This window comes from Mobula birostris, chromosome 5 (genome assembly GCF_030028105.1).
Source record: "Mobula birostris isolate sMobBir1 chromosome 5, sMobBir1.hap1, whole genome shotgun sequence".
In the NCBI taxonomy this organism is placed as follows: Eukaryota; Metazoa; Chordata; class Chondrichthyes; order Myliobatiformes; family Myliobatidae; genus Mobula; species Mobula birostris.
Window position 1 is genome coordinate 6,925,650 of NC_092374.1, and position 11,971 is coordinate 6,937,620.

Consider the following 11,971-nt stretch of genomic DNA (forward strand, 5'->3'; position numbering starts at 1 on the left):
GAATTCTTTTTCTTCGAAACCATCCACGAAAACAGAGGGTGCCCCAAAGAATGAATGACAGTTAAATGTTAGAACCCAAAGTCCCCTTCCCAGCTCCAGGCATAAGCAGCAGCAAAGATCCCCTCTCCCCCACCAGCAAAAAAAAAAAACATCAGCACCCTCCACCGAGCACTCAGGCGTGCAGCAAAGCATCAATAAAGACACGGACTTGCAGTACCCCAAAGACTACTCATTCACCCGGTAACTCAACATACCACAGACTCTCCTCTGTCCAGTGGTAGTGGTGAGAAGGAAGCACAGACTGAATGTTGGGAACCTTTATGTCATCAAACTATCTGCATCTGTAGAGGGAAATGACAGTCGACGTCTGGGGTCGAGAGCAAATGGCGAGAATAAAGAGGGTTCCCTACCATGGAGGCCATCTTCAAGAAGGCAACAACTGCCATCCAGATTGTGCCCTCTTCTCACTACTACCATCAGGGAGGAGGTACAGGAGCCTGAACACCCACAATGATTTGGAAACAGCCTCTTCCCCTCCACCATCAGATTTCTTAACGGTTCATAACCCATAAACACTACCTCAATATTTTGCTGTCTTTTTGCACTATCTATCCCAATTATCTATAGTGTGGAAGGAGCTGCCAGCGGAAGTACTGGATGCGGGTTTGATCTCAACACTTAGAATAAGTACATGGATGGTGGGGGGCAGCCCAATGGGGCTAGGCAGAATAATGGTTCTGCTAGACTAATGGCCCAAAGGGTCTACTTCTATGCTGTAGAACTCTACAACCCACTAGAGTAAATTTATTTCTGCACTATACTCCATCCGGACCGGAAACATCAGTGATTATAATTCTGACTCCAATTTCATGCTTTTGCGTAATTTCTTGGCAAGAGTCCACTTGGCTCTTCATTCATTCAATCTGTCAAGTTTGGAGCTGGGGGTGAGATGACTTCGGTGGAAGTTGGCGGGAAATCTCACTACTTGTCTGTGGGCAGGAGTCAGCAGCCAATATAAGGAGGATTTCAGGAAGTGAGAGACAGCAGGGAGACAGCTCCAGACACACTCACACACACAGAAGGACGCAGTGTCTACACACACATCGCAAGGGAAAGGATGGACCACAAGATGATTGCCCTCCTCATCGGCATCGCTCTTCTCTGCGCTGCCACAGGTAGGTACCGCCTGGCATTACGCTCCTCCAGATTTAACCGTTGCAGCCATTCGGCCCATCCACTGTCTTGCTAGCCCAGTCTTGAATAGGTACTTCCCTGGGCATCAGCTGTTTTGCCCTGGCACTCCTGGACAAGGCTCTCAGCAGCCACCTTGTGCCTCCGGTTAGGATACCAGTGCTAAAGATCCTGGAGAGGCCCCTGTACCCCACTTTGTGGGTACGCTATGTTGGTGCTGGAATGCGTGGTGACACTTGTGGGCTGCCCCCAGCACATCCTTAGAGGATGCATTTGACTGTATGTTTTAATGGACATGTGATAAATAAATGAACCTGTTAAATTTGGTGAATCCCATTGTCCTGCAGTTTAGAATCAGAATTAGGTTTATGTAACCACATGAGATTCTGCAAATGCTGCAAAGCTCTTCCCCTCACCTGCCATCAACCCCCCCCCCCCCACCCCGGTCCCATCCTCCTTCCCTTTCCCCTGTGGTCCACTCTCCTCTCCTATCAGGTTCCTCCTTCTTCAGCCCTTCCCCTTTTCCACCTATCATCTCTCAGCTTCTTACTTGAACCACCCACTTTCCCCACTCACCTGGCTCCACCCGTCACCTTTTTCCCTGGTCTCCTTCCCCTCCCCCACCTTCTAATTCTGACGTCTCCCCCTTCCTTTCCAGTCCTGATGAAGGGTCTCGGCTCCGAAATGTCGACAGTTTATTCCTCTCCATAGATGCTGCCTGACCTGCCGAGTTCCTCCAGCATTTTGTGGTTCATTATCACTGCTGAGAATCAGTACATTGCAAAGACATATAGCTACAAAATAGAGCAGGAAGGGGAATAGTGAGATAGTGTTCATGGGCCGTTCAGAAATCTGATGGCGGAGGGGAAGAAGCTGTTCCTAAAATGTTCAGTGTGTGTCTTCAGGCTCCTGTCCCTCCTCCCTGATGAGAAAAGTTCACGTCTTGGGTGGTGTGGGACCTTTTTGAGGAGTCACTCCTTGAGGATGTCCTGGATGCTGGGGAGGCGAGTGCCGATGATGGAGCTGACTGGGTTTGCAGTTTTCTGCAGCTCTTCCCAATCCTGTGCAGTGGCCCCTGTGGACCAGGTGGTGATGCAGCCAGTTAGAGTGCCCGCCATGGTACATCTGCAGAAATTTGCAAGTCCTGGTTAAGAATCACATAATACTCTCCTCCGCCTCCCCCTTCTCATCCTGCCCAAAGACACGGTGGGCGCAGCAGGTAGAGCCACTGCCTCGCCGTTCCAGAGGAGCGTGTTCGACCACGACCTCCAGCCCGGCCCGTGTGCGGAGTCTGCACGCTCTCACATCGCAGACGGGTCGGGTTACTTCCGCTGTGAATTTTGTGTAGGTGATGGGGAGAATCTCGTGGAAATTGATGGTCTCATGGGAGATACAATCGACTTCAGATGCCGCAGACTGAAAGTTAAAACCTGCTGCAGGAGCTCAGTGGACCAGGGAGTGTTGGTGAGGGGAAGTGGACTGTTGACTCAAAGAATGTGATCAGCGTAGGATTTGTGTAAATGAATGGCTGATGTTCTTAGAACGTAGGACAGCATAGTACTGACCCATCGGCCCACAATGTTGTGCCGACCCTTTAACCTCTGTAAGATCAATCTGACCGTCCCACCCAGCCCTCCATTGATTTATCATTCATGTGTCTGTTCAAGAGTCTCTTAAATGTATCACCCCTGGCAGCAGGTTCCACGCACTCACCAGTCCGTGTAAAAACCCTATCCCCTATACTTTCCTCCAAACACTTTAAAGTTATGCCCCTTACATTAGCCTTTGCCTCCCCGTGGAAAAACCTCTGGCTGTGCATGTAATCTGTGCCTCTTATCCTCTTGTACACCTCTATCAAGTCACCTCTCATTCTCCTCCTCTCCAAAGAGAAAAGCCCGAGTGGGATTATCCTGTCCTCCTCTAATCCAGGTAAATTTCCTCTGCACCCTCTTGAAAGCTTCCACATTCTTCCCATAATGAGGTGACCAGAACTGAACATAGTATTCCAAGTGTGGTCTAACCAGGGTTTTATAGAGCCGCCAACGTCGCCTGGCCACTCTTGAACTCAGTTCCCCGACTAATGAAGGCCAACACAACATATACCTTCTCAACTATGCCATCAACTTCCATGGAAACTTTGCGGGATCCGTGGATGTGAACCCCAAGATCCCTCTGTTGCTGCAAAGTGCTAGGAATCCGGCCATTAACCCTTCAAGTTCAGCCTTCCCAAGTGAATCTCAGGGGTCTGCTTCAGCATGGTCTGTCTTCAGACGTGGATCTTAGAATTAGACACAGTGCTCTACCCTGGTAATGATTTCCGCACTAATTCTTATCCTTCTGTTTCCAGCGATGCCAGCCAGTCAAGTGGTGAGCTGCTGCACAAGTGTGTCCAGCCGTGTCAGTAAAACTCTGCTGAGGCACGTGAAATGCTTCAACACCCAAGACGAGCGTAACTGTGACATCAAGGCAGTGATGTGAGTATCACCGAGGGATGGGGCGGGGAGTTCTCTCACAGACAAGAGAGGGGGGAGAAAGAGGGTATGGAGGCGACTGAGATCCCTCGGCATTGGGAGGAAGCTGTGGGAGACTTGTTCGACTGGCGAGACAGAGCAACACCCTGTCTGGGTGAGGTGGGCTGTGTGCTGAGCCCATTACTGTACACTCTGCTGGCACATGACTACATGGCCAAAGACTCGAGCAACCACATTGTTAATGTACAAAGTGAATTTTATTATCAGAGTGCATACAGCATATGGCACTACATGGAACCCTGAGATACTTTTTCCTGCAGGCATGTTCACCAAAACCTATAGAATCGTAACTGTAAACAGGATCAGTGAGATCACTTAGAGCATGACAGACAACAAACTGAGCATGGTAAACAATCTTGCAGAATCTAAGGGAAGTTGGGATCCGTGCCTGGCTGGGGAGGAGTGCATGGTTCAGGTGCGGGTCGATGGCCTTGGGCAGAATTACAGTTCGTTACGGAGTGGATGAGAGAGGAGAGGAATTGTCGACATTGTGGGTGATGCCTTGCATCATTCTGGTTGACCCGAAATGTCAGCTCTCCTCTTCCCACTCACTGGCCCCGACAGGTGCTGCTCGACCCACAGATCTTCCCCCAGCTGCTCCAGGGTCCGGTGACTGGCGTCTCTGATCTTGGAGAGCTGGACAGTGGAGAGGGTGGCTCAGAGGTCTTAGATGAGAGGTTAGAACATGAAACACCACAGCACAGTATAGTATAGGCCCTTCAGCCCACAAATACTTTAACCTTCTCCAAGATCAATCTAACCCATCCCTCCTACACGCCATCCATGTGGTTTATTTTGTAAAATGCAGGTGTTGATGTATTTGCGCATGTTTTATTCCATACCCACTGAACAGAGAACATTACAGCACAGCACAGGTCCTTTGGCATAGAGTGTTTTAATCTACTATCTAACCCTTCCCTCCTGCATAACCCTCCATTTTTCTATCGTTCATGTGCCTAAGAGTCTCTGAAAACTCCATAAAGTATCTGCCTCTTCCACTACCCCTGGCAGAGCGTTCCACGCACCCACCACTCTGTGTGTAAAGAACCTACCTCTGATATGCCCCCTATACTCCCCTCCAAAAATCCTACAAACTATGCCCCCTTAAGTTAGCCATTTCCACCCTGGAGAAATGTTGCTGGCTGCCCACTCGATCTACGCCTATTATCACCTTGATTACCTCCATCAAGTCAACTCTCATCCTCCATCACCAAACACAGCTGTGGTCATAGTTTCTCAATTAATCAAAGGTTACAGGGAGAAGGCAGGAGACTGGGGCTGATGGGGATAATAAATCGGCCACAATGGAGTGGCAGAACAGGCTAGAAGGGCCAAATGGCCGAATTCTGCTCCTCTGTCTTATGGTAATGAGGTTCACCAGGATGCTGCCTGGATTAGAGGGCGTGTGCTATAACGAGAGGTTGGAGAAACACGGGTTGTTTTCTCTGGAGCATCGGAGGCTGAGGAGATATCTGATAGAGGCTGATAAGATTGTGAGAGGCATAGAGAGAGTGGACAGGGAGTATCTGTTTGTCTGGGTTGAAATAACTAATACTGGAGGGCATGCATTGAAGGTGAGAGAGGGTAGGTTCAACGGGGATGTGAGGGGCAAGTTCTTTTACACAGAGGGCGGTGGATGCTCTGCCTGGGGTGGGTGTAGAGGCAGATACATTAGGGATATTTAAGAGAGGTTTAGATCGGCACATGGATGTGAGGAAGTGGACATTGTGTAGGCAGAGGGGATCAGTTTAGCCATTTGATTACTAATTCAATTGGGTCAGCACAACATTGTGGGCTGAAGGGACTATTCCTGCGCTGTACTGGTCGATGTTCATGCACAGCTACAGACTTGAGGGACTGAATGGCAACCTTCTGACATGTCTGATTTTCCCCTGCAGCCTCCACGTAGGGTCGCGGAAACTTTGCACAGATCCGGCCAACCACCTGCTGAAGAAGTGGATGCGGATAAGCAAAAGCAGGAAGCAATGCCACGCCAGAAGCTGAGAAGACGGACCAGCGAGGGGACTCCGAGGCCGGGGTGGCCAACTGCTTCATTCAGCTGACTGTGGGACCATTTGCAATTGGCTCCTTTCCCCAATCCCAGGCACATTATCACCGTCGGAATGTTTATAAGCTACTTTTTGATACTGGAGTCAAGGATTACAGCCTATGACAACATTTTATAGAGTGGTTGAACACTACAATCTCCCATCAGGTCTTTTGGCCTATCTAGTCTGAGCCAAATGTAGTCCCATCAACCCATACCCTGACCCTAAACCTCTACACACCTTCACTCCGTGTACAGCACTGTGTAAAAGTCTTGGGCTGGTACTGTACTAATTTTATTTATTGCACTGTTCTGCTACTGCAAGCAAGAGCACATTTCATAACATTTGTGAGTGATGATAAACCTGATTCTGATACGGGTCTCGATTGTGGACTGAGAGTGGGAAAGGGGGCAGGGAGAGGGCAATCATGGTTGGGAAAAGAGGGAAGGGAGAGGGGAGGGAGCGGGGAGGGAGCGGGAAGCACCAGAGATATATTCTGTAATTATCAATAAACTAATTGTTTGGAATCAAATGACTTTGCTTGGTGTCTCAGGGGTGTTTGCGTTCACCCTCCTACTCCTGGCACTCGTTCTCTGCCACCTGTCCCTCAACCCTCCTTCCTGCCCTCACCATTCTCAACAGCCTTTGCTCTCGTCAGATTTACAAGCTCGCTCTCCACGCCACGTTGACAAATACCGTACTGTGCAAAAATCTTAGGCACCCTAGCTATATATGAGTACAGTACCTATCTAAACTTCCCATTTTGAATTTTTCATTTTTTCATCGGAGTTAAGAGAGGCGGGACTGCGCAGGCATGTGATGTCGGGCAGTGAAGTGCGGAAGATTTAAAAGGAACACAGCCTTATACAGCGGGCAGTGTCGTTTTGCGAGCCGGGAGCAGAGTGAAGGCCTAAGGGCTTTGGCTTAACAGGCTTTGGCGGAAACGGGCAAGGCGAAGAAGGATTGGTTTTCAATTTTTCCTGTTATTTGAGGAAAGAGGGAAGTATGAGTGTGAGGGCAGCTTGTTGTTCTCGGTGTCGGATGTGGGAGGCCCTGGAGTCTCCCAGCCTCCTGGACGTCCACATTTGCGCCAGGTGCGCCGAGATGCAGCTCCTAAAGGACCGTGTTAGAGAACTGGAACTGCAGCTCGATGACCTTCGTCTGGTCAGGGAGAGTGAGGAGTTGATAAAGAGGAGTTACAGGCAGGTGGTCACACCAGGGCCACGGGAGGCAGACAAGTGGGTCACAGTTAGGAAGGGGTAGAGGAAGGATCAGGTACTAGAGAGTACCCCAGTGGCTGTGCCCCTTGACAATAGGTACTCCCGTTTGAGTACTGTTGGGGGGGACAGCTTACCTGGGGGAAGCAACAGTGGCCGTGCCTCCGGCACAGAGTCCAGCCCTGTAGCTCAGAAGGGTAGGGAAAGGAAGAGGAGGGCAGTTGTGATAGGGGACTCAATAGTTAGGGGGTCAGATAGGCAATTCGGTGGACACAGCCAGGAGACCCGGATGGCTCCCTGGTGACAGGGTCCGGGATGTTTCTGATCGCGTCCAAGATATCCTGAAGTGGGAGGGTGAGGAGCTAGAGGTTGTGGTACATATAGGTGCCAATGACATAGGTAGGAAAAGGGAAGAGGTCCTGAAAGGAGAATATAGGGAGTTAGGAAGGGAGTTGAGAAGAAGGACTGCAAAGGTAGTAATTTCAGGATTACTGCCTGTGCCACGTGACAGTGAGAGTAGGAATGGAATGAGGTGGAGGATACAGTGAGAGTAGGAATGGAATGAGGTGGAGGATAAATGCGAGGCTGAGGGATTGGAGCAGGGGACAGGGATTCAAGTTTTTGGATCATTGGGACCTCTTTTGGCGCAGGTGTGACCTGTACAAAAAGGACAGGTTGCACTTGAATCCTAGGGGGACCAATATCCTGGTGGGGAGATTTGCGAAGGCTACTAAAGAGACTTTAAAGTAGAATGGTTGGGGGGTGGGAATCAAATTGAAGAGACTAGGACAGAGGAGGTTAGTTCATAAATAGAGAAAGCTAGTAGACAGTGTGTGAGGGAGGATAGGCAGGGGACAGAGATCAGGAGCACACAGACCGAAGATATAGGAGAGAAGGAAGAAAAAGATAACAAAGTTGTTTGCTTCATTAGGAATAAACAGAGAGTAAGAGGTGGAGAGTTTCTTAAATGCATCTATTTTAATGCTAGGAACATTTTAAGAAAGGTGGATGGGCTTAGAGCATGGATTGATACCTGGCAATATGATGTTGTAGCTATTAGTGAAACATGGTTGCAGGAGGGATGTGATTGGCAACTAAATATTCCTGGATTTCGTTGCTTCAGGTGTGATAGAATCGGAAGGGCAAGAGGGAGAGGTGTTGCATTGCTTGTCAGAGAAAATATAACAGCGGTGCTTTGGCAGGATAGATTAGAGGGTTCGTCTAGGGAGGCTATTTGGAAGGAATTGAGGAATGGGGAAGGTGTAGTGACACTTATAGGGGTGTATTATAGACCACCTAATGGGGAGCGAGAATTGGAGGAGCAAATTTGTAAGGAGATAGCAGATATTTGTAGTAAGCACAAGGTTATGACTGTGGGAGATTTTAATTTTCCACACATTGACTGGGAAGCTCATTCTGTAAAAGGGCTGGATAGTTTGGAGTTTGTAAAATGTGTGCAAGATAGTTTTTCGCAGCAATACATAGAGCTACCAACTAGGGAAGGGGCAGTGTTGGATCTCCTGTTAGGCAATGAGGTAGGGCAGGTAACGGAGGTATGTGTTGGGGAGCACTTCGGGTCCAGTGATCATGATACCATTAGTTTCAATATAATTATGGAGAAGGATAGGACTGGACCCAGGGTTGAGATCTTTGATTGGAGAAAGGCTGACTTTGAGGAGGTGCGAAAGGATTTTGAAGGAGCGGATTGGGACAATTTGTTTTATGGGAAGGATATAATAGAGAAATGGAGGTCACTTAAAGGTGAAATTTTGAGGGTACAGGATCTTTATGCCTCTGTTAGGTTGAAAGGAAAGGTTAAAAGTTTGAGAGAGCCATGGTTTCAATGGGTATTGGAAACTTGGTTTTGAAAAAGAGAGAGATCTACAATAAATATAGGCAGCATGGAGTAAGTGAGGTGCTCGAGGAAAATAATTTGCAGCAGCACCAGAATACCACAGTAATGCACAAAGTGCCATTAGTGCAAGTATTTGAGTCCTTGTGTGTGCTCACAGTTTCAGTCATTGTTCTGTGGGAGTGGTGTGATGGAGGCCACAGCTCTGGGATAGAAGCTGTTCCTCAGTCTATTTGCTCTGGCTTTTAGTATCCTGAACCTTTTGATGGAGGGCAGTGGGTCAAACAGGGAGCGGCCGGGGTGTGTGGTGTCTCTGGTTATGCTGATTGCTTTCCTCCTGGATCTGCTGGAATAGATGGTGTCCAGTCCTGGGAGCTCCATCCTGACAACTTGCTGGGCCGCCTTCACCACGTGATGCAGGTCTTGTCGCTCAGCGGCTGTGCGTTGTTGGTCAGGATGGTTTCAGTTGTGCTTCAGTAGAAGATAAGCAACAGCTTTTGTGGGAGTTTGGCCTGTTTCAGATTTCTGAGGAAGAAGAGTCTTTGTTTTGCCTCTTTTACAAGCAGCAAGGTGTTGGTGGTCCATGTCAGCTGTTTTGACAACATAACTCCAAGCAACTTCAGGTCTTCCACACTTTCCACCACCTCTACATGTATATGGAGGGAGGTGTGTACTCTGTCCTTTGATCTCCTGGAGTCAATGATCATCTCTTTTGTTTTAGAAGTGTTAAGGACCAGGTCGTTGTCCTTAAACCACTCTGTCAGATGATCCACTTCATGCCTGTAGGCTGCTTCATCCTCATCCGAGATCAGGCCAACCACTGTGGTATCGTTCGCAAATTTAATTGTGGAGTTGGAGGTGTAGATGGGGGTGCAGTCATGTGTGAAGAGTGTGTAGAGCATAGGGCTCAGCACACAACCCTGTGGGGTGCCTATTTTTAAGATGAGGGTGGTAGAGGTGTGCTGACCAATTCTGACTTGCTATGGTCAGTCTCTGAGAAAGTTCATGACCCATGAGCTCAGAGAGGAATCAAGGCCAGGAGTGTTCAGTTTGCTGACCAGTTTATGTACCCCAGGCTACTGTGGGAGGTGAGGGAGGAGTTTGCTGAGCCTCTAGTGATGATTTTTGCATCATCAATGGGGATGGGAGAGGTTCCGGAGGATTGGAGGGTTGTGGATGTTGTTCCCTTATTCAAGAAAGGGAGTAGAGATAGCCCAGGAAATTATAGACCAGTGAGTCTTACTTCAGTAGTTGGTAAATTGATGGAGTAGATGCTGAGAGGCAGGATTTATGAACATTTGGAGAGGTATAATATGATTAGGAATAGTCAGCATGGCTTTGTCAAAGGCAGGTCGTGCCTTACGAGCCTAATTGAATTTTTTGAGGATGTCACTAAACACATTGAAGCAGGAAGATCAGTAGATGTAGTGTATATGGATTTCAGGAAGGCATTTGATAAGGTACCCCATGCAAGGCTTATTGAGAAAGTAAGGAGGCATGCGATCCAAGGGGACATTGCTTTGTGGATGCAGAACTGGCTTGCCCACAGAAGGCAAAGAGTGGTTGTAGATGGGTCATATTCTGCATGGAGGTCGGTGACCAGTGGTGTGCCTCAGGGATCTGTTATGGGATGCTTACTCTTCGTGATTTTTTATAAATAACCTGGATGAGGAAGTGAAGGGATGGGTTAGTAAGTTTGATGACAGAAAGGTTGGGGGTGTTGTGGATAGTGTGGAGGGCTGTCAGAGGTTACAGCAGGACATTGATAGGATGCAAAACTTGGGCTGAGCAGTGGCAGATGGAGTTCAACCCAGATAAGTGTGAAGCGTTTCATTTTGGTAGGTCAAATATGATGGCAGGATATAGTATTAATGGTAAGACTCTTGGCAGTGTCGGGGATCAGAGGGATCTTGGGGTCTGAGTCCATAGGACACTCAAAGCAGCTGCGCAGGTTGACTCTGTGTTTAAGAAGGTATGCGGTGTATTGGCCTTCATCAACCATGGGATTGAGTTTAGGAGCCAAGAGATAATATTGCAGCTATATAGGACCCTGGTCAGACCCCACTTGGACTACTGTGCTCAGTTCTGGTCGCCTCACTACAGGAAGGATGTGGAAACCATAGAAATGGTGCAGAGGAGATTTACAAGGATGTTGCCTGGATTGGGGAGCATGCGTTATGAAAACAGGTTGAGTGAACTTGGCCTTTTCTCCTTGGAGCAATGGAGGATGAGAGGTGACCTGATAGAGGTGTATAAGATGATGAGAGGCATTGATCATGTGGATAGTCAGAGGCTTTTTCTCAGGGCTGAAATGGTTGCCAGAAGAGGACACAGGTTTAAGGTGCTGGGGAGTAGGTACAGGGGAGACGTCAGGAGTAAGTTTCTTTTACGCAGAGAGTGGTGAGTGCGTGGAATGGACTGCTGACAATGGTGGTGGAGGCGGATAAGATAGGGTCTTTTAAGAGATTCCTGGATAGGTACATGGAGTTTAGAAAAATAGAGGGCTATGGGTAACCCTAGTAATTTCTAAGGTCGGGACATGTTCGGCACAACTTTGTGGGCCAAAGGGTCTGTATTGTGCTGTTGGTTTTCTATGTTTCTATGCGTAATGCTCGTTGTTGCTGAATAACACACTTCTCTATCCATTAGTGTCTTCCTGGTGACTTTGATCCCATTACAATATAAGTTCCTGAAAGGTTGCTTGCAAGTTTCATTTATGTTTCTTCAATGTAAGAAACTGTGCCCGTGGTCCCTCCAACTACTGGGCATGGCATGGCAGCGTAGCAGTTGGTGCAATCGTTTTACAGTGTCAGTTATCACCAACTGGGGTTTGGTTCCCACTGCAGTCTGTAAGGAATTTGTACCCTTCTTCCCATGACCATGTGATGGGATTCTTCCAGGTTTGCCAGTTTCCTCCCACGTGCCAGAGATCTACCAGGTAGAATTAGTAAGTTGTGGGCATGCTATGTTTGCATTGGAAGCATGGCAACTCTTGCGGCTGCCCCAGCTCATCCTCGGACTGGAAACAACACATTTCACTGTACGTTTCAAAGCACGTGCCAAATAAAGCTAATCTTTAAGTATCTTCACCGCAACACAGGAAACTTTCAGTGTGTAGCAATACGAAGTATC

At 48.3% G+C, this 11,971-nt stretch overlaps 1 protein-coding gene across 1 annotated transcript; it reads left to right on the forward strand.

Moving 5' to 3' along the window:
- Positions 1 to 1,058: 1,058 nt before the first annotated feature.
- ccl27a (chemokine (C-C motif) ligand 27a) lies at positions 1,059 to 6,186 on the forward strand. Its single transcript, XM_072257091.1, has 3 exons — positions 1,059 to 1,175; positions 3,539 to 3,665; positions 5,621 to 6,186. The coding sequence occupies exons 1-3, from the start codon at positions 1,118 to 1,120 to the stop codon at positions 5,724 to 5,726; spliced, it is 291 nt and encodes a 96-aa protein (XP_072113192.1). The 5' UTR covers positions 1,059 to 1,117; the 3' UTR covers positions 5,727 to 6,186.
- Positions 6,187 to 11,971: the final 5,785 nt, after the last annotated feature.

Bases quoted from the DNA above. Each gene is read 5' to 3' on its own strand.
- ccl27a (XM_072257091.1), top strand. From the start codon at position 1,118: ATGGACCACAAGATGATTGCCCTCCTCATCGGCATCGCTCTTCTCTGC. The intron at 1,176-3,538 runs GTAGGTACCGCC...TTCTGTTTCCAG, and splicing joins TCTTCTCTGCGCTGCCACAG to CGATGCCAGCCAGTCAAGTG. The intron at 3,666-5,620 runs GTGAGTATCACC...TTTCCCCTGCAG, and splicing joins TGTGACATCAAGGCAGTGAT to CCTCCACGTAGGGTCGCGGA.